This window comes from Nannospalax galili, unplaced genomic scaffold (assembly GCF_000622305.1).
Source record: "Nannospalax galili isolate Female #2095 unplaced genomic scaffold, S.galili_v1.0 scaffold39, whole genome shotgun sequence".
NCBI classification, from domain to species: domain Eukaryota; kingdom Metazoa; phylum Chordata; class Mammalia; order Rodentia; family Spalacidae; genus Nannospalax; species Nannospalax galili.
In genome coordinates, this window is record NW_008346683.1 from 7,521,014 (window position 1) to 7,542,404 (window position 21,391).

Sequence of the window (21,391 nt, forward strand, 5' to 3'; positions counted from 1 at the left end):
TGGCCTGTGGTTACTGGACTCATACTTTCACGTTGCTTTAAGATTGAGTGAAGAATAAAGATAAAAAAGAAATGGCTAACAGTCTTAAAACTTAAAGCAGAATACATCAAAACAGAATTTTGAACCTAATAAATTGCTAGTAGTACTAGAGCTTAGGGCAAAGTCAGGTCATCTTTGGGTTAGAGATCTAAGCCTTTGTGTTCACAGGGAAGAAACCTGGCATTCCCATCTGTTAATCTCTTTGATGTGTGCTGAGGGTGACGTAATGCTGCCCTCCTGTCTGCCCCATGCTACATTTCACTGATAACCATGTTTCACCCCTGGAATCAAGTACAAATGCTCCTGCCTAAAATACTATGAATTTGTAAATTACTACTTTTTTGGTTATCACAAAAGAGAAATGGGTTTTAATGATTAAGTCGCAAGTGGAAGAAGGGACTTAAGTCATTTCCTGATGTCAGTGCTTTGGGATAATGGCGTTGAAGCTGTTTGTATTTATTTTCCTCCTCCAGCAAAATATGTATGTAGTGTTTGCCTTTCTTGAAAACATACTGTATTGCCTTAGTGAGCTAAGGAAATACCAGTAACTTTTAATACTCTTAATTTAAAACTGATGAGGGTTCACCTAAAATCTCTAGCATAGCAGTTAACATAAGAAAATGAAATGCAAGGCTGGCAAGACGGCTCTGTGGGTAAAGGCACTTGTTGCCAAGTCTGACAACCTGAGTTCCATTCCTAGAACCCATGTGGTGGAAGGAGAGAACCTATCTCTGCAAGATATTCTCTGACCGTCATCAGTGTGCTGTGATACACATATGCTCACACATGCACACACACAGTAAATGTAATAAATTCATAATTTATATCATTTGTAAGATTCAAATCTTTTCTCTCTCACAAAGTTGTGAGTTACCAGCAGAGAATGGGCTGCCAGATATGTCATCTACTTTGCAATAGTAAGTCTTCAGTGCCCAAATGAAATTAAACAGTAGGTGTGTAACAGCCTGTACATGGGTTGCTATAGCCCCTTGGTTCTTTCAAGAGTACTTTTCACTGGCACGTGCCTTGTTATCCCAGCACTTGGAAAGTAGAAGCAAGAGCAGCAGGAGTTCAAGGCCACCCTATCTCAAGTACAAACAAACAAAACACCCAAATACCAAAAGACAACTCTGTCCTGCATGCACTTCAGGGATTTATGAATCAAGATGAATCTTCAAAACCATGGCCACAGATGACTCTGGAATGGGATTATTTCTCTGGCCTTTGGCCGTTGCATGTGAAGACAAGATACAAACTTGCCTGTAAGTGTAGCTCCAGCTTTCCCTGACTGCACACAGACTGCACAGTACGTTAGGTCAAGTATGTGCAGGCCCTGTAAGTAGAAACTTAATGTCCATGCACTATTTCAGGAGTGCACATTATGTCTTGGCATTCCTCAATCTTCCATAAAAATAGATTAATAGAAACTGAATCATGGTGAACATTTTGCCTCCTGTAGGTATAATTTAGGTATTCCTGGTTGGCAATAGCATCTTTTTGTTTTACTTTTGCCTCTGCTTTCCAAGACTTAGTTTTAGAGTATCTGGATAAAAGGTATTTCTGAATCTTGAGCAGTGAATAGTTGAGAACAAATTTCTTGGGGCTGACAAGATGACTCTGGGTATAGGTGCTTGCCACCAGGCCTAATGGCCTGAGTTTGATCCTTGGAACCCAGAGTGGGTGGGGCAGGGGGTGCTGCATGTTGTCTTCTGACCCCACACATGTTCATACACAGAATAAACAGCAAAAACAATTTAAAAGGAAAATGAGTTTCTAGGCAAAGAAGGTGCAGCCAGGACCTGTCAAGGAGGCTCATTCATACATCTAATTCTCATTATTTTATAAGAAAGCAAATCCATTTGAATGTGGTGGTGCAACACCTGCAGGCCCAGCACTTGGGAAGCTGAGACAGGAAGATTGCTTGGGCTAGGGAATTCAAGTCCAACCTGGCAACAGAGTAAGATGCTTGCTCAAAACAAAACCATACCTGGCTTGAGACCCTTTTTTTTTTCAATCTTTTTGAGACAGGGTCTCCCTGCAGCCCCAGCTGACCTGGAACTCACTATGTAGACCAGGCTGGCCTTGAACTCACAGAGATCTGCCTGCCTCTGCCTCCCTAGTGTTGGGACTAAAGGCGTGCGCCACCATGCCCAGCTTGAGACCCTATTTTTTTTTAAAGGCAACAAGAACACAGCATCTCATTTAAAACCCCAGAACAGAAGGTAAAATAATATGAAGTGATATACAAATACCATTTAGGGCCTGTGAGATGGCCTGAGGCACTTGCTGCCAAGTCATAACCTGAGGTCAATCCGCTGTGGAAAGCACGAATTGCCTCCTACAATTTGTCCTCTGACCACATTGGCACCATGGTATGCCTGCCGCCCACAGCCACACAAAATAAAACTAAAAATCTTTTAAAAATAAAAACAAAGTGTTTTTAAAATGTGTCTACAAGTTGATATAAAAGCAAGATTTGTTCAGAAATGAAGAGGAAATATGGAGCTTACCTGTGGGGTTAGCCAGCGCCAAAGATTGCTTCTACCCTGAAAGTTGTCTTGAACTCTGCAGACCTTGAAATAGCCAGGTAGGCTGGACCTAAGGCTGACCTAGACTGAACTCTCCCTCCCCTCCCCTCCCCCTCTTCTCCTGTCCATCCACAGGGTCACAGGGTCTTACTGTGTAGCACTGACTGACCTGGAATTCTACGTAGACCAAGTTGGCTTTGAACTCAGATCTCATGCCTTTAATCCCAGCACTCAAGCAGAGACAGGTGGATCTTTTGAGATCCAGGCCAGCTTAGTCTATAAAGAGAGATCCACGCCAACTGAGGTCACAGAGAGACCCTATCTCAAAAACAAAACAAAACAAAAAAAACCCTAAACTAAAAAGATATAATTTGTGAGGAAGTACTATACAAGAGTAGCCAGTGGGCCAGCAGGCTGGCTTGGCGGGTGACAGCAGTTGCCACACAAGCCTACCAACTTGTATTTGATCCCTGGATCCCATGGTGGAAGGAGAGAACCAACTCTCAAGGGTCTGACCTCAACACATGTGCCCTGATGTGCCTTGTTCATGCACACACACGCCACATACACACAAAAGAGTGCATTCAGTTTTATTTGATGTATGAGTGTTTTGCCTGCATGTAAGTGTACCCGTGTCATGCAATACATGTTGAGGCCAGAAAAGGGCATTGAAGCCCCTGGAACTGGAGCAATGGATGGTTATTAGCTGCCATGTGGGTGCTAGGAACTGAATCTGGGTCCTCTGCAAGAGCAGCCTGTGCTTTTAACTGCTGAGCCATCTCTTTAGCCCCATAGATGAAAAAAAAAAAAATTTAAGGCCAGGTGTGGTGGCACATGCCTTTAATCCCAGCACTTGGGAGGCAGAGGCAGGTGGTATCTATGAGATCAAGGCCAGCCTGATCTACATAGTGAGTTCCAGGACAGCTGGAACTATATTGTGAGACCCGTCTCAAAAAAACAAAAACTTTAAAAAGAATACAAACCAAATACTGCTACATAAGGAAGAATAAAATAATGAAGGCAATGGGACATTAGTAATTACTTCATAATCATAAAAGTTTACCAGAGATGATGGAACAGTTCTAAAGCTAATACATAGGAAAGTCAAAGGATAAAGCAAATACTGATAGCTTAAGCAACGAGTTTGATTTCATGGAGGCTAACACGACATAAGCAGGGAAGGGGACACACTGTTCTTCAGTCCATATAAACGTGTATGAAACTGACCACAGGACAGAAGCTGCACAGAAAAGTGAGGTCTGCACTTCACGTTCCCAGCACCATGATAGAAAGAAAAAAAAAAAAATCAAGACTAGAGCCCCTGACATTTGGAAATGCATTTTAAAAAGAACTAATGAGTTAAATATACAAGCCTCTGGAAGAATTAAGAGAAAATGCAAAGGGACACACCATAGGAACAAGAAAGGGTCAGCTTCACATGCTGTGGAGACCAGAATGACACCAGATAATATGGACAGCCTCGTGTCAAAATTCTGGACTAAGAAGACAAATCTTTGGACAAATTGTTAAATTTAATAAAACTGACTCTAGAATAACAGAAAACCCCAATAATCCTGTAACATTAAGAACAATCTAAACCTTCCTTCAATGACCAAATGGCTATAAGACTAGTTTCTAAACTCATCCCCCAGAAAATTGGAAACCTGTTTCATGAGAGTCGTAGAGCCTTGTTTTCAAATCAGAGGACAGGATGTGAAAGGCTGTTAACAGACTGCTTTCACTCATGACACAGGAGCAGAGTCCTGAATTAAATACTGGCAAGCCAAGTGTGGTGGTGCCAGCCTGTAATCCCATGCTTAGGAGGCTGAAGTTAGAGCATCATGAGTTGAGACCAATCTGGGCTATATAGAAAAACCCTGCTTTTAAAAGTAGGGGGGTGCGGAGACTGGAGAGCTGGCTCAGTTTGTCTACTGGCTGCTTTTCCAGAGGTCCTGGGTTCAGTTCCCAGCACCTACATCACAGCTAACAGCCATCTGAAACTCCAGTTTCAGGGGATCCGATGCCCTCTTCTGGCCTTCATGGGCATTGCACTTAAGTACAGGCAACATATGCATACATATAAAAGTAAATTAAAATTTAATTGGCAAACTAAGTCTATCAATGTATTAAAACACACATACCATGACCAAGTTGAGGAATTAAACTGGCTTAATTTTTTCTTTTTTCTTTTCTTTTTTTTTTTGTCTTTTTGAGACAGGGTCTCCCTGTAGCCCCAGCTGTCCTAGAACTCACTATGTAGACCAGGCTGGCCTTGAACTCACAGAGATCCGCCTGCCTCTGCCTCCCAAGTGCTGGGATTAAAAGTGTGCACCACCATGCCCAGCTTAATATTTTTAAAACCAGTTACCAGGCTAGAGAGATGGCTCAGTGGCTAAAAGCATGTACTGTCCTAGAGAACTCAAGTTCAATCCCCAGCACCCGTATCAGGTAGCTCACAACTGCTTACTCAAGGGGCATCCAATGCCTCTGGCCTCCAAGGGCACCTGTATTCACATGCACATACTCCTTCCCACACACACAATTAAAAATAATAAAAATAAGTCTTAAAAAAGATATACAACTTTAAAAAGAAAAAGCTACTGTAATTTGTTCATTAACATTAAAGGAGATAGCAATTGGCCAGGTGTGGTGGCACACACCTTTAATCCCAGCACTTGGGAGGCAGAGACAGGCAAGCAGTGCTACACAGTGAGAGAGAGAGAGAGAGAGAGAGAGAGAGAGAGAGAGAGAGAGAGCCTGTTAGCGTAGCCCAAGGGATGAGCTTCCAGCTCATTAAGAGCCTATCTAAAGGCAACACCCTGCTCTGGCCTCTGCATCCCAATGCATGGTGTAAATATCTGCATGCTGATGTGGATACACAAATACACACACACACACACACACACGCACACACACAAATACAAACACATAAACAAGTACATTTTCTTTAAATTGAGTTTACAACAGGATGCTTACCATCTGTTTTTTGTTTGTTTTTTAACATTGTTTTGCAGGTCCTACCCAATGTTGAAATAAAAGAATATTTTTTTTCAATTTTTTTTATAGTTTATAAGTGTATTTGCCTGCATGTGTGTAAGTGCACCCATGTCGTGCAGCAATGCCTGAGCACGTCAGAAGAAGGCATCGGATCTGCAACTGGAGTTATGGATGGTTTTTGGCTGCCATGTGGGTGCTGGGAATCGAACATAGGTCCTCTGCAAGAGCAGTCAGTGCTCTTAACCACTGAGCCATCTCTCTAGGCCCAAAGAATGATTTTTAAAGGTATGAGGATCCGAGAGAAAACATAATTGGCAAGTTACATAAAAATAAAATGCTCAGTGGTTACGGGCCCTCGCGGTTTTTTCAGAGGACCCAAATTCAATTCCCAGCATCCACACGGTAGCTTTATTGCCCTCTCCTGGCCTCTGTGGGCACTGCATACACACCAGCACACATACATCCAGGCAAAATACTTAAACACATAAAAATAAAAACTTAAAACACCCTCAAGAGGCACCTAAATAGATTAGTAGAACTGGTAAAACTTTAGCATAGTTGCTACATCTAAAAGCATGTTTCTATAATCTCCAACAACCAGAATAGGAAGTATAACTTTAAAAATTTCAATATGTCATAGCACTGAAAATCTAAAACTCCATTGAGGAAGCTAATATAAGACATAGAGGCTTTTATGGAGAAATTATTGTTTATTGAAAGACATTAAAGAATGCCTAATAAATGGAGAGATACACAATGCTTCTGACTGGGAAGACACATTGAAAGGATGAGAGTTTTCTCCAAGTTCATCAACACATTCAATACAACTATGAAAGACAATGCATAAATTGGTAGAAAATACGTGTACAGCTTATTAAGACTGGTACCCAGAACATACAAAGAAAGGATACAAATCAGTGACAGACAACCTCACAAGAATAGGCAAAAGATATGAATTAGCACTCACAAAAGAGGACCCATATATGAAATAAACTATTTCATTAGTAATCAATGAAATGCAAACTTAAACCCACCATGAGTACAAACAAGCTACTTATTCCTCAAATACTTATTGAGTGTCTATCCTGTGTTGGACATTGCTCTCAACACTGAGTACAGTAGAGAACAAAACAGATATGGCCTCAGCCTACAGAGAGCTTCCATTATGTCAGGCAGAGTGTTTACTGCAGCACTGTCTTCGATAGCAAAACACTGAAAAGAATCCACATCTCAGTAAGCAGGAGACTTGTGAAATAGTCATACCATGGAATACTATACAGCAATGAAAACCCAAAATACAGTTGCGTGCATAAACATGGATGTAAATCTCAAAAATACCAGAAAAAATATCACAGAATGATACATACAACAGGATTCTTCTTACATACAAATTCAAAAACAGATAAATCACATTTTATTAGGAATACACACATATATGATAGACCTACAAGTAAAAACATAGGGATAATTAGTTTTAAAAAACCCAGAAGAGTATTTACAGTGTATAGTATGTAGAAAGGGAGGACCAACGGGGGAGGCGATTCTAGTTATGAATGTTCTAGTTCTTAAGCTGAAGGCTGACACCAGTTTAATTATTTTATTTTTTAACCATACATACAGTTTATATACTTTGGTATGTACTGTTTTACAAAAAATATTTTTAAACAACAACAACAAAAAAGATTAAGTTACACAATACTCTCATCAAACAAGACAAAAACATTGGCATTTCAACCACTACTGTGTTGGGTGAAGCAACCAACAATAATGGGAAGTATGAACAATCCTCACCAGCTGCTCAGGTTCCCACAGGGTCAAGACCCAATGAGTGCACAATACTACAGTGCTCCTCTCTGTCAGCTCACAGCTACTCCATGACACTAGCTGACTGCTTTGTTCACTGGGTACTGAGACAGGGTCTTACTTTATAGCCTGGAACTCACTATATAGACCATGCTGGTCTCAAACTTATAGAGAGATCCTCCTGCCTCTACGTCCAGTATATGAGATTAAAGGTGTGTGCCACTATACCTGGCTTTTTAAAAAATGGGTATAATTACTTTTATAAAGCAGATAACAAGCCAGAAGTGATGGTGTACACTAGTAATCTCTGAGGCTGAGGCAGGAGGACTGCAAGTTCAAAACTAGTCTGGGTTACAGACTCCAGTCTAGGTCAGCCTGGGCTACAGATAAGGAAACAGGTGATGAAAGAAACCACTTCCTTGCTGAATTTTATTGACTTGGTACATTCTTACAATCATGCATATGCATGCTAAGTATTTCCAAAATGTGGGATGTACAGCAGCTCATGACTGTCTCTCCGCATTGATCAATAGGTCCTTGCCAGTCACACAAAATGGCAATAGTTTTGAAATTGTGTCTGCCAGGGTCATCCCTGTCTGCAATTTTGGGGACTTGCAACAGTTAAGATGCAGTTTCTCCTAGTTCAAGCAGTCAAGTTAAAGTTCTCATCTTGGTTCATGGAGCTGGTATAACTAGGACTTAGTTGAGCAGCAAATGGCCAGCCTAACAAACAGAGAAGAGAAAGTGTAGCCTTCAGGTCCTCTCTCCATCTGGGTCTAACCTGGTATGCTAATCCACCAGCAAACCCCAGGTTCTGCTATAACTCTTTAAAACAACAACAACAACAACAACAACAACAATACCACACACACACACACTCCCTAGGCAGCTACCAGACCCAGAATCTTACCCATATTTAAGCTGGACAATGCTACCAGGGGTCTAAACCACAACCAGGAGTCAGACAATTTGGGATCTGAGAGCAGGAGCTGCAGCACTGCCGATTCCTGCGATGCTTTAACGCATTTTACTAGAGGGTTCCCTCCTCTCAGTTTGATGCCCTCTACTGGGATCAAGGGGCCCATAGCCAACATTCTCTGGATTTTAGTTCTGCAGAGGACAGAAACAGCAATCTGACACTAAGATAGTGATCCATCTGGAACAAGGAGCCTATCCTGTGACTTACGGTCTTCATTTAGCTGACACAACCTGTTTCTTCTCCCAGAACGTTGTAGTTCATTTTTTCAGGCATGGTCAAAATAATATACTGGAGTTACAGAAAAACATAAATTAGGAGGCTTGAAGGGAAGAGGGTAAGGATCTTGTTTTTCTGAGAGTAAGAATCACTTAAACTGGGCGTGGTACTCACTCCTGTAATCTCAGCACTTAGGAGGCTGAGGCAGGAGGAGGACCACGAGTTCATGGGCTACAGAATGAGACCTTGTCTCAACAAAACAAACAAAACAAATCTCTTGTCCAAGAAGCTTAGAAGTGATGTGGTAAGCAACATTATCAAGTATAGCTCTAGTCCTGGTGTCTATCCCCAGCAGTTCTTTATGCCTAAATTGGTATCATTTTCTACTGACAACACGAGAAACTAGTAACAGAGTTTTAGTTCATTTTGATTATCTGGTGTCTTGCAATCTAGCTGTATCTGTCAATCCCATTAAATGGGGGCTGGAGAGATGGCTCAGTGGTTAAGAGCACTGGCTGCTCTTTCAGAGGACTTGAGTTCAGTTCCCAGCACCCATTCGGCAGCTAACAACCATTCGTAACTCTAGTTCTAGGAGATCCAATGCCCTCTTCTGGCCTCCATGGGCTTTGCACACTCATACACAAAACATTCATACACAAAGTAAAAATACAAAAAAATTTAAATCTTAATCTAAGATCTTTTTAGATTAAGACCTCTGCTTGAAATCCTGTATCACTGTTCTAAATCCCTCATTTACCTTGTATTTCCCTAGTTAGGAACCACTTCAGGGTGAGGTTAAGACAAAGCTAAAGAGTTTCTGTTTCCTCCTGTTTATTAAATCTGCTAAAACCTCTCTTCTTCAAAGAGCACCGCTCCCCACCCCTTTTTGATCCTAATTTGAGTGGAGAATGGCAAAGTATAGCGGTGGTAATTTTCCTCACTCATTAAACTATTTAGTTACCACCAGGCGTGGTGGCACACACCTGTAGTCTCAGCACTTGGGAGGCAGAGGCAGGCAAATCTCTGTGAGTTCCAGGCCAACCTGGTCTACATAGTGAGTTCCAGGTCAGCTGGGGCTACAGGAAGACCCTGTCTCAAAAAGACTAAAAATAAAACATTAAAATAAAAAAAAATTTTAATTACCAGTTAACTGGCCAGTTCTACTGAAGAGGTAAAAAGACCCAGTCTCTGCCACAAACACCCATCATAGAGGGAGGATAGTGGTAACAAGTAAGGGTACACCATTTTTAGGCTGGGAAGACAAAAGATAGGACAACAGACAGCGGGAGTCCCAAAAGTAGCAGTTAACCCTCCCTGGAGGTAAAGTATGTCAGGAAGGGTGTTGGCCAAGCTGGTAAAGCATGACGATGGTAGGAGTGGAAATGTGGGGTGGAGAAAGGAGGAGGCACATGAACAAAGACAGACCTGGCAGCATAGACATGGGGGGAAATGTGCAAGTGCCCAAGGGGTGACAAGATGAAGTGTGAGAAGTCCCCTGACCTAGGAAGGGCAACATTGTACCTGACCTTTGCTAAAGCCAACTCAACGGAGCAGGTCAGAACCTGGATGCTGTGAACCAAAAAGGGGGAGAAGCTTAAAAGAAAAAAATAATAAAAGATCAAAAAGATGAAAACAAGTCTAGACTATTTCTTGGAGCCCTTTGCCTTTTTTACTTCTAAGCTTATTAGCTCAGTTATAATACAATAAGCATTAAATGGGCATTAAGTCTTGGAGAAAACGATTCTTGATCATAGTTTGCTAACTTAAGTTTCTAGACACAGGCCATCTTAATTCAGAGACTACCTGCATTAATTCAAATAAATGACATAAAAATCAACATTTCTACAGATTTACTGTCACCATTTTTTTGTTCATTGTTCAAAGTAAATGATAACACCTGTAATTATAGTAAAAAAGGTGCTTTTATTTTACATATCATTGGTACACAATTACATAAAACTGTCTAAAATCAGTCTCAGAAAACACATGAAATGGTCAAAGACCAAGTCTACTTTGCAATCTATTTCATTTATGATCAGATGACTACAGGCATTTCAAATACTAATAATTTCTTCATATACTATTACAAATGATTTTTATAAGTGCTATAATTTTTCAGCTAAAAAAACCCTTTACTTATAGCAGACCATGTCTCTAATCAGAACAAATCTTTGCTAGTCCACAAGTCTTTGAAATAATGGATCAACAGTCACCTTTCTATAGATGATTAATGTAATTGGGTTACAGGGCAGAGGTGCCTCATACATGCAGTTAATTATTTTAATTTTTAAAAGTAGATTGAGTTTATATATACATTATTTCTAATTAAATTGCCAAAATAGTTTGCTAAGCTAAAGCCAATACAATGTTTTAGAAAACATAAATTCTAAGAACATGCAATATCAACAATATTTTTACTACTTATGTGAACCAAGGTCCAGAACATGGAAAGAGTGACAGACACAAAATGACACAAAGGCTTGTTACATCTGAGTTGCTTACACAACTAGGACAAGGAAAGAAAGTAATTTAACTTAAGGTAAATCTTACAGACACATCTGCCTGGGCTGGGGTAGAGCTCAGTGATAGAGTACTGGCCTAGCTGCCCAGGTCCCAAGTTCAATCCCCAGTACAAAAATGGGAAGAAGGAAGAGATGAGGAAAAAAGGAGGGAAAAAGTCTGTATGATGTGGCTTGCAGCTACATGGAGACCTTCACTTAGGAATTGTGCAAATCCTCAGAAATTAGAAGTGCTCATCCTGCTATGAGCCCATTTATTCACTCATGAGTACAGAGCTGTAAACTGGTTTATGAACTGCTAACATCAAAGCCATAGAGATTTCTTAAGAATATTGTTCAATCACTAGTCCCTTAACAGAAACAGAAACATGACTTGTGCTTAAAGCAGTAAATGCCAAGAAAAAACAAACACAATTTGGACTCATTCTCAAGGTAAAATATTTACTATTTTAACAAATCCCTTGGCATAGAAAGGCTACCCTTTCCTCTAAGGAGTGAGTCATATGTCAAAACCATAGGCTCATATTAACCTCTTGGTCTAGAATAGTAAATGCATTTAAGCAAAGTAAACTAAATCAAATACTAAACAGGTAAAAATGTGTACACTCAAAACAGTCTACTCTGCTTCACATCAACTTATTCCTTGTCATTAACATAAATGTTTCAAGATGCAAACTGTTAATGCAAAGAATAAGGGACCATAAGTCAGAAGCTTTCTAATAAAGTAAATCAGGCTTGACACATACACTGTAACTTTCCACAGACAGACAGACAGACAGACACACACACACACACACACACACACACACGACAAGCCTTATCATTTAATATGTGCAAAATTGCATATCATTTAACTTTGGTTAAGTACCTGTTTAGCTTCTATCAGATACAACATGGAAGCTATGCCAATGATTATAAACATAATAATGAGGTAAATTCAAAGTTCACTAGTGCAAAAAGCAAGCAGCTACCAAAAGCAAAGCATCTGAATGAAACAAAGGTAAAGTGAAGCTCTCACTAAGGGAGCTGCTAGAGTAACAAGCCATAGCCGCTCCCAGTAAACACTGCCTGGAAAGTACCCACTTAATGATTAAGGGTTCATGGAGTCACAAAAAGATATTCCAACACCAGAGTAGTGCATTTATTTTATCATTAGAGTTCAGAAACCACTCATGTGTCTAAGGTTTGCATATTTTCAAGAGACATTTAGTTAGTGAGACATATTAATTACAAATACTGTCATATAAAAATCCCAGATCTTTACAAAATTATATATTAAAATATTCTATATACTTTAAATTAGTAACTGGCATATATCTATATATATATCAATTCTGCACAATTATTCATCTTTGCTAGGGATATAATACATAAAGCTGGAGGACACTGCTACTCAGTCAACCTAAACTGGCATGAGGTTGTGTGTTATAAAGATAGACCTGTGTTCCTGCAGTTATCACAGCTCTTGGTATGCAGTCTTTTCTGCAGTTATTGCTCTTTAAAGTCTCTTCAGAGTTGACTAGGCAGTCACACTAGGAGATTTCAAAGGTTGTAAAACAAGTTACCTGGAGCTGAGTATCATGAAGTTATCTGCATCTTTAAGGTTGTAAGGAACCTGAGTTAGCTGTCTAATGCTTTTAATTATGATGTAAAAAAGTTTATACAATTTCAAGGTAAAAACAATGCAAAAATAAAACATCTAGACCATTTACAAAAATCTTACAAATGTTTCAAACACTATTTAGAAATGTGTGTCCTGTTAAGGTGCTTTTCTCTTTCTTCAAGAGGACAGGTACTTTGCTTTCAGTCTTAAATGATGAAGATTTAATTTTCAACAAAAGCAAAGTTGGAGCCACTGAGACTGGCAACACATGAAAATGTGCAGGGTTACACTGGACTTCTAATGAAAATACAGAAGTTTATAGCTGAAAGGGAACTTAAATGTTAAACTCTTTTAACTCCCTCACCTATTAGTGAGATTAAAGGCCATATAAATTGATTTAGCCAAAGACATATTCAAATATATTGGTCTGATACAAATCAAGAATACTCATTATCATTTTTGTATCTTGCTATGATTGCTAGAAAGTAATAAAATCCTAAAGCAGAGTTTCTGAAATTGTCTTTGTCTTTCTTTTATTGTCTTAAGCTTGTGCTAACTATAAATAAAGGAATAAAGAGGCTACTAGAATTAGTATCACAAATACTATGCATCAGAAAATAGCTGTTAGAAGACCACTGCTCATAGAATAAAGTTAGAAGAAGTGCTTAAGGACAAGTGTTTACAACAAAGAACATTCACAACAGCAAAGTGTACAGCAGCCAGTTACCAGAATCATCTCAGTAACTCTAGATGACCGAGCTACACAGCCTTCATAAAAGACGTCAGGGTAAAAAAGCTTTTTATCCTAATTTTACCATTTTTCTTTATAAAGCAACTATATGGGTAAGGAAGAATCCATATACTAATTTTCAGTCTTTGCTTCTTTTCTATCTTTATTTAGATCTAGAAGTGAGCAAGTACATTTGAAGAACAAGTTACAAACTCAAATTCATAACTGCTAGAAATACAGTCAGAGAACACTCTTAAATGACAATAACCGGCTACTAATAAATAATCATCATCACAATAGCTTTAGGAAAAAAACAACTCAATTTAAAGGTGCTTTCTTATTACTACCTTGAAGCCACCGAACTTGCGTGGCTGGTCCATAACCCTTTTCATTCTTTGCCGATATCCTGAACACAATGGCAGGTCTGGATGTGTAATCAATATGAGCATTTGCAAGCTGTCCAGCAGTCACTGTACAGGAGGTTTTAAGACCACAATAAATCCTCATAAATACAAGCTGACTTGGATTATCTTGTATCTGTGCTGTGCGGATAGCCAAGTAGGCTGAATATTCCAAAATATTTCCCGAAGGTGAAGTTGGAGGCTCCCAGGAAAGGTGGATACCTTCAACATTCTAGAAAATGGGAAAACACAGGTGAAGGCTCTCAAATTTTCTCTATCATTATTTATTTTTCTAAGTGTGCCTTCAGGACACAAAATGCTTTTCTGGTCTTTTTGAGACAAGGTCTCCCTGTGGCCTGAGCTGGCCTGGAAGTTGCTATGTAGACCAGGCTGGCCTTGAACTCACAGAGATCCACCTGCCTCTGCCTCTTAAGCACTGGGACTAAAGGCTTGCTCCACCGCAACCGGCACTTGTTTAGATTCTTATTGCTGATTTTTACAACCTTACTTTAATTGGATCTACAATTTACACATACTTCACAATGGATCTACAATTTACACATACTTCACAAACACAATGAGGCTTAAATGTTTCTAAGAAGGGCAGGACTTGGTATAAAATACAATCCAATTTCCTATGTTACGTAACAACAAGAACACAGCAAACATTTTTCTGCCTTTTTGTGGTTTACATACTATAATTCTGCTTACAATATGGTACTGAAAAATACCATGCATAGTTAGCAAAACACCATGTTGACCAGGTTGGCTTTGAACTCACAAGGATTTGACTGCCTCTGCCTCTAGTGCTGCCTGGCTTGCAAAATATTTTTAAACATTCAATGCACCTCTTGTAGATATCTTTCATTTCATCAAATGCTAACAAGAATTTCTAAACAAGGTTTACCTCCTATACCAAATTGACATCATTTAAATCACTGACAAGTCTTGCTAGACTTGATGGATTGATTACCTTTGAAATTCTGACTGTAGAAGGGGCTCCAGGAAAACCAGGAATACAAGTTTTAAATTCACTGATTTTGCTGAATGGTCCTATACCACAACCATTGATCGCAGCAACCCTGAATTTATATACTGTGCCTGGAACAAGATCCTGTTTCTTAAGCAAACTGTAGTCAGGTACATCTGCATTTCCTACCTAAAATACAATATATACAAAAGTCAGAAAAGAGTACATTTATTATTTAAATTTATAATTATTCAATTTTCATTAAGCATCAAAACTTTTAAAGAATTATATACTTTAGGATTCCAGTTCACATCATGTATTTCCCTTTCTCACATAAAGAATAAACCTCTAATACAGAACCAACTAAACCCAGGAATTCTTGTCCCCAGGAAAAGTACCTTTTTCCAGCAGAGATTCACTGACTACAAGGAGAACATAAGGGTATTCTGCACAAGTGGCAATGGAAGTAGGAAAAATAGAGGTGTCCCTATAAACAAAGTGACACCAACTACTCAGTCCCCATGTGAACTTAGTTGGGAGCAGAAATCTCAGATTTACTGTCAAATAATGGTGTTTGGCAAGCTTAGAAAAGAGTGACTAATATATAGTATAGAGCATTTAAAAATTATATTCATGACATCGAATAAATGTTAAGTAATTATGTTCTCTAGGACTAGTATAACATCTACACCTTTCAAACAATTTTTAGCTATTCTTCCTAACCCTCACAACACTGCTGTGAGACCAGGCGTCCCAATCGACCAGCATACTTTTACAGGGCCTAGTCATCTCTATTTTACAGTGAGGCCATTAAGCCTCAGAGAGGTTACAAGTGACTTGTCCCAGTTCACACTGCAGAGTGCTGGAACTAGTAATTTAAACACAAGTTCATGAGCAGATTTTGTGCTCTTTTGCTCTTTAAGAAAAATCAGGTAGCTAACAAGCATTTACACACGGATGGTTCTTTATACAATAACAACACTCGCTGGGCATGGTGGCACACGCCTTTGATCCCAGCACTTGGGAGGCAGAGGGAGGTGGATCTTTGTGAGTTCGAGGCCAGCCTGGTCTACATCGTGCATTCCAGGACAGCTGGGGCTACAGGGAGACCCTGTCTCAAAAAGACGGAAAAAAAAAAAACCAATACTCAACTGCAGTCAGGAATTCCACTAGACATACTAGTAATTAAGTATTCACTGGGATTTTTGTTTCAGTCAAGAATAGAAAATACTCAGTGTGAAAAAGGGATTCAGAAATGCTATTAGAGAACTTAAAATTTAACAAGTGATATATAGATTAGGTACCCCTTATCTGAAATGCTTGTGTCCAAAAGTACTTTGGATACTTTTGAATTCCAAAAGTATCTTGGACTTGGAGGGGTTGTTAGGATATTTGTATATACATGATGAAATATCTTGGAGATGAGACATAAATCTAAAACATGAAGTTAATGTGGATTTTACATATTTTCACATATACAATAAAAGCAACTGAATACAATATTTTCAGCAACTGAATATAATATTCTGACCCTGACTCATCACATAAGGTCAGGTGTACAATTTTCTACTTTGTGGCATAACGGTGACCAAAATATATTTTGAATTTTTCTTTTTTTGTTTTTTGTCTTTTTGAAGCAGGGTCTCCCTGTAGCCCCAGCTATCTTGGAACTCACTATGTAGACCAGGCCTGCCTTGAACTTATAGAGATCTACCTGCTTCTGCCTCCTGAGTGCTGGAATTAAAGGCGTGCGCCACCACGCCCGGCTATATTTTGAATTTTTGAACATTTTAGATTTCAGATTGTTAGGCGAGAAATGCTGGGCTTGTATTTCATTGGGGAAGACAGTCTGAAAAAGCAACATGAGTGTCTACTTCCTCAGCAATTCTCTAGGGAAAAAAATGAGTCCAGCATGTTTTACGAACTATTATCTGCCAGGCATGGTGACGTACACCTTTAATCTCAGTACTTGGGAGACAGAGGCAGGTGGATCTCTGTGAATTTGAGGCCAGCCTGGTCTACATAGCCCAGTTCCAGGCCAGCTGCAGCTACAGGGAGATCCTGTCTCAAAAACACCAAAAAAAAAAAAAAAAACTATTGTCTGTTTCATGCTTAGCAGGTTTATGTCTCATATACTTACTCAGTAAGGAAAAAAGAGGCCCCTTCTCTAAATACACAGGACTGAAGGAATATCTGTGATGCTAGTAACTGGAAGGTGGAGGTAGGAGACTCAGGAGTTCAAGGCCAGCCTAAGCTACATAGGAAGTTTGAGGTCAACCTTTCTATATGAGATTCTATCTCAAAAAAGAAAAGAAAGGGGGAAAAAAAAACCCACCTTGGTTATTATATTTTTTAAATGAAATGTTTGTGGCACAGTATATAAAAAGAACTCTAACAGAAAATACTGGATAAATATGTATACAGAACCCTCAATAGCATCCCCGGTTTTATTCATTGAAATAACCTGAATCACTTAAGTTCACTCTCAAGGTTCATAACTCACTTTCTGTGTGTTTGTTTGTGGCCTTTTTGAGACAGGGTCTCCCTGTAGCCCCAGCTGGCTCGCAACTCCATATATAGACCAGGCTGGCCTGGATCTCCCAGAGAACTTCCTGCCTTTGCTTCCTGAGTGCTGGAATAAACGGCGTGCACCACAATGCCAGGCTTTGTTTTTTGAAGTGCTAGGGACTGAACCCAAGTTCACATATATGCTAGACATGCATTATATCACAAAGTCCTCAAGGTTTCTAACAGTGTAGAAAATATGTCAACAGTAAGTTACCTTGGAGATATTTTGTTTCCCTTTTGGTAGCAAATAAAACTGGTTCACCAAAGCTGTATTATTTTTAAAAATTCCCACATCACACCATTGTTGTTCTGCTTTCATGGTGGCCAGTGGACTTGAAGGCGTCTCTTTCTAATTTTAGGGAAAGAAAAATTTATGAAGATTTTATTGAGCATATGAGAAATTTCAAGACTATATAATTCCATGCAGTGATCTACAAGTATGTACATGAATAAACACCACACATTACAAGCTCACAGGTAAATGGGGTCTTAACAGATTAGGTCAACTGACAAGTGAAAAGGGGATTCCAATTCAAACACAGGGGTGACAGGCATTCTCCAAGTCAGTAGCACTGTGCTATCAACCTGGCTGGAGTTAGCATGCTTTCCAATCAGTGACATGTTAAAATGCCAGCTGTTTTATAGAACATTGTCATTTCAGAGACTCTGTCAGAAAATGTAATCCCTTTAGTGAAACATTACAATTTGCTCCAAAAGGAGCAAATAAAAGTTCATTCAAAGCTGGCTTTTTTTTTTCTAGATCCAAAACCAACTAGCAGAAATTCAGTGATCTTTGTACTTGAAATACCTGTGGTTCTCCAAACCTAAAAGGAGAAAAAAATGTTCAACACTAAAATGCAATTTGAATATACTCTAGTATACACTAAAAGAGTAGATTAAACAGTTGTACATTTATTATCCTGCTTTAAAAACAGACTTTCTCTACCTTAAGCTACTTTTAGTGATAAGTGAATTATACTTATCCCTGGAACTAACCTTTTAAAGCCATCTTCGTATAAATGAGACACTGTTTCCAGAAGCTCAAAACAAATGTGCACTTCAGTTATTTATTTCTGTCTTAAATATATAACAGCAGAGTACATACATGCTCACCATTCACATTTCTGTTATTTGGGCTAGCACACACAGCAAAGTGAACTAGAAGACTCTTTTAAGATTTAAAAAAGGAACAGTTTTCAACTTGTCTTCATCTTCTAAAGTTGTAAAAACTCTCTTCAACAATTTTTTTTTTTTATCTTTTTGAGACAGGGTCTCCTTGTAGCCCCAGCTGTCCTGGAACTCACCATGTAGACCAGGCTGGCCTCGAACTCACAAAGATCCACCTGCCTCTGCCTCCCAAGTGCTGGGATTAAAGGCGTGCGCCACCACGCCCGGCTCTTCAACAACTTGTATATAACAACTGAAATAATAAATATAATTGTGGCTGATGTATCACAAAACAGATGCAAAAGAAAAAAAATTCAGTTTTATAATCCTTCCCTGAGAAGAGTCTAAAATCGTGAGGACTAGTGAACACCAATGAAGGAAAATACCTATCAAAACTCCAAAAAGTGGAAGAAAAACTATGGACAATTCTTAAAGGTTCTAAAAAAGGTAAACAGTAGATCAAATAAAAATTCTCATAACAATAAAGGTGAAACAAGTGAATTTTAAAACTCCCTCGAATATATAAATATGTATATATGTGTGTACTATCCTCATATATATCTAATGAAGGCAATCATGGTGTTATTTATGAGATTCTTTCCCAGCATTTTAAGTTTGGCAACACAGAGAGCCATTATGGCTTTCCATAAAACAACTCATCAGATTTTGGGGTTATTCTACATGTATGTCAATCCATTACTACAATATTCTGTCAAGTATTTCTGGTCCATAACACATCCTATCTTTTAACCATTAATGTAATTTACATAACTATAAATATACACATATGTATGTACATTTAAATACATATATAGAAAGAATGAAGAAGAAAGTCAAAGTCATCTGTGGCCCCACAGCCTGAAAATAGTTATCTAGCAGTTAAGGGTACATTATGAGTGAGTACCTGTGTCTGTGAATATGTGTAATAAGTGTATTTTTAAATCAAAATTGGGACCACAGGATATATAGTATTATTATATCAAGCTTTTTTTCACACTGTATTATGATCATTTTCCTACTTAGCTAATTATTTCTAAAATTTAATATATATCAATTTCTTACTACATGAGGCCTGAGAACCTTTTCACAAATTTATCTAGAGGCTTCTCAGCATTAAATATATTCATCTGTAACATGCATCAGCGCCAGGTCACATACTTACAGAAAATGGCACTGCTGCAGCATGTATCTCTACACGGCTGATCTTAGTCGCAGGCAGAGCACATATTTCATCAACTGAAAATTAAACAATCAGTGAAGTATTAACTAATCACTCAGCCATATTAAAATACAGTTTATAAATATACATGTATTGAATACTACTGAACACTTAAAACACAGCAAAGTTCATATAATTTGTATTTTACCATGATTTTAAAAAATTTTGGGCAGAGGGTTTAAGGAGATGGCTCAGTCAGTTTGATCCCCAAAACCTTTTAAAAAAGCCCGACATGGCTGGGTGTGGTGGTGCACACCTTTAATCCCAGCACTTCCAAGGCAAAGGCAGGTCCATCTCTGTGAGATCGAGTCCAGCTGGGGATACAAGCAGACCCTATCTCAAAAACAAAACAACAAAAGCCAGGCATAGTCTTGTTATCGCACTGTTTGGGAGGTGGAGACAGGTGGATCTCTGGGACTTGCAGGTCAGCCAGCTTAGCTAAATCTGCAAGCTCTAGGTAAAGCGAGAGACCCTATCTGAAAACTCAAGGTGGAGAGTGACTGAGGAAGACAGTGAGGTTGACCTCTGGCCTCCACATGCATGTGTGCACGCACACACATGAACATATACATACACCCAAAAATACAAAAAAACCTTGGAAAAATAGCTAAAGGGAGAATCATAAAGTTCCTTTTCGTAAAGTTTTTTCTAACTACCTAGAACAAAAAAGAATGTTTACCAAAGATGAAACATGGTTCCTATTGCAAAAGGATAAGAATTTACAAAATTAAAAGTCAATCAAGCTTAGAGAATTGTTAATTCATAGTCCAGAACTAATTTTTCTAAGGAAAAATGTTTGCTGAATTTATTTATGGTAGGGGAGATAACACTGCATCTTGGTGTGTGCTAATCTAAATATTTTATGAAAGCGAGCAAATATACTGGGGTGGGGTGTAGTTCAGCATAGCATAAGGATGACCCTGGGTTCAATTCTAGTACCACAGGAAAACAAAACCAAAAACTGTCTAAATCTTGAGGTTAATGGGAGTTACAGCTGGGCGTGGAGATTTACCCCTCTAATATCAGTACTCAGGAGGCTGAGGCAAGGGATCTCAAGTTAGATCAGTCTGGGCTACATAGTAAGATCTTATCTCAGAAAAAACAAAAAGTCAAGGAAAAAAAATTTTTTATAATTAACTGAGATGCTTTATAATTTACTGAGATTAAATGCAATTCCCATCTAACATAGATAATGTTGATGATTTATATGCATAAATGGCTCAAAATACAATATGTGAAACACATTTCAAACCTTCAGATTTGGTACTGAATGTTGTTAGTGAAGTTTCATCTTTAACAACTGCCCCATTTGTACTGGATGATTCAGTTTTAATGGTCTGCTGGGTTACCATAGTTTGTGGGCTGGAAACAGTACTGGATACCGAAGTTTCAGGGATTATTGTTCGTAAGTCCAGGCAACTACTTAGTACACCTACATTTGCTGAAGTATGAGGACCTGAGTTTAAAGGGAAAAAGATTAATTATTAGTATAATACTTGGAAGTAGTAAGTACTGACTTATTGTTATGTCATGTATTTCTTGATGCTTTTATTTTTAAAATTCATAAACATGAGCACAGCAAACAGCACTCATATGGATCAACCACTGGGCACAAAATGTTTGGAAGAAAGTGCATTGCATCCATTATAGAT

At 38.7% G+C, this 21,391-nt stretch overlaps 1 protein-coding gene across 3 annotated transcripts in view; it reads right to left on the bottom strand.

Moving 5' to 3' along the window:
- Positions 1 to 10,465: 10,465 nt before the first annotated feature.
- Positions 10,466 to 21,391, bottom strand: part of Hcfc2 (host cell factor C2) — a 53,388-nt gene continuing 42,462 nt past the window's right edge. For all 3 annotated transcript variants that reach the window (XM_008843152.3, XM_029568356.1, XM_029568355.1), the window contains 5 exons: positions 20,992 to 21,195; positions 19,683 to 19,756; positions 17,568 to 17,702; positions 14,789 to 14,974; positions 10,466 to 14,047 (listed from right to left, as the gene is read on the bottom strand). In XM_008843152.3, coding sequence (XP_008841374.1) covers positions 13,733 to 14,047; positions 14,789 to 14,974; positions 17,568 to 17,702; positions 19,683 to 19,756; positions 20,992 to 21,195 — 914 coding nt within the window. In that variant the 3' untranslated portion in view covers positions 10,466 to 13,732. The remainder of the gene's footprint in view (positions 14,048 to 14,788; positions 14,975 to 17,567; positions 17,703 to 19,682; positions 19,757 to 20,991; positions 21,196 to 21,391) is intronic.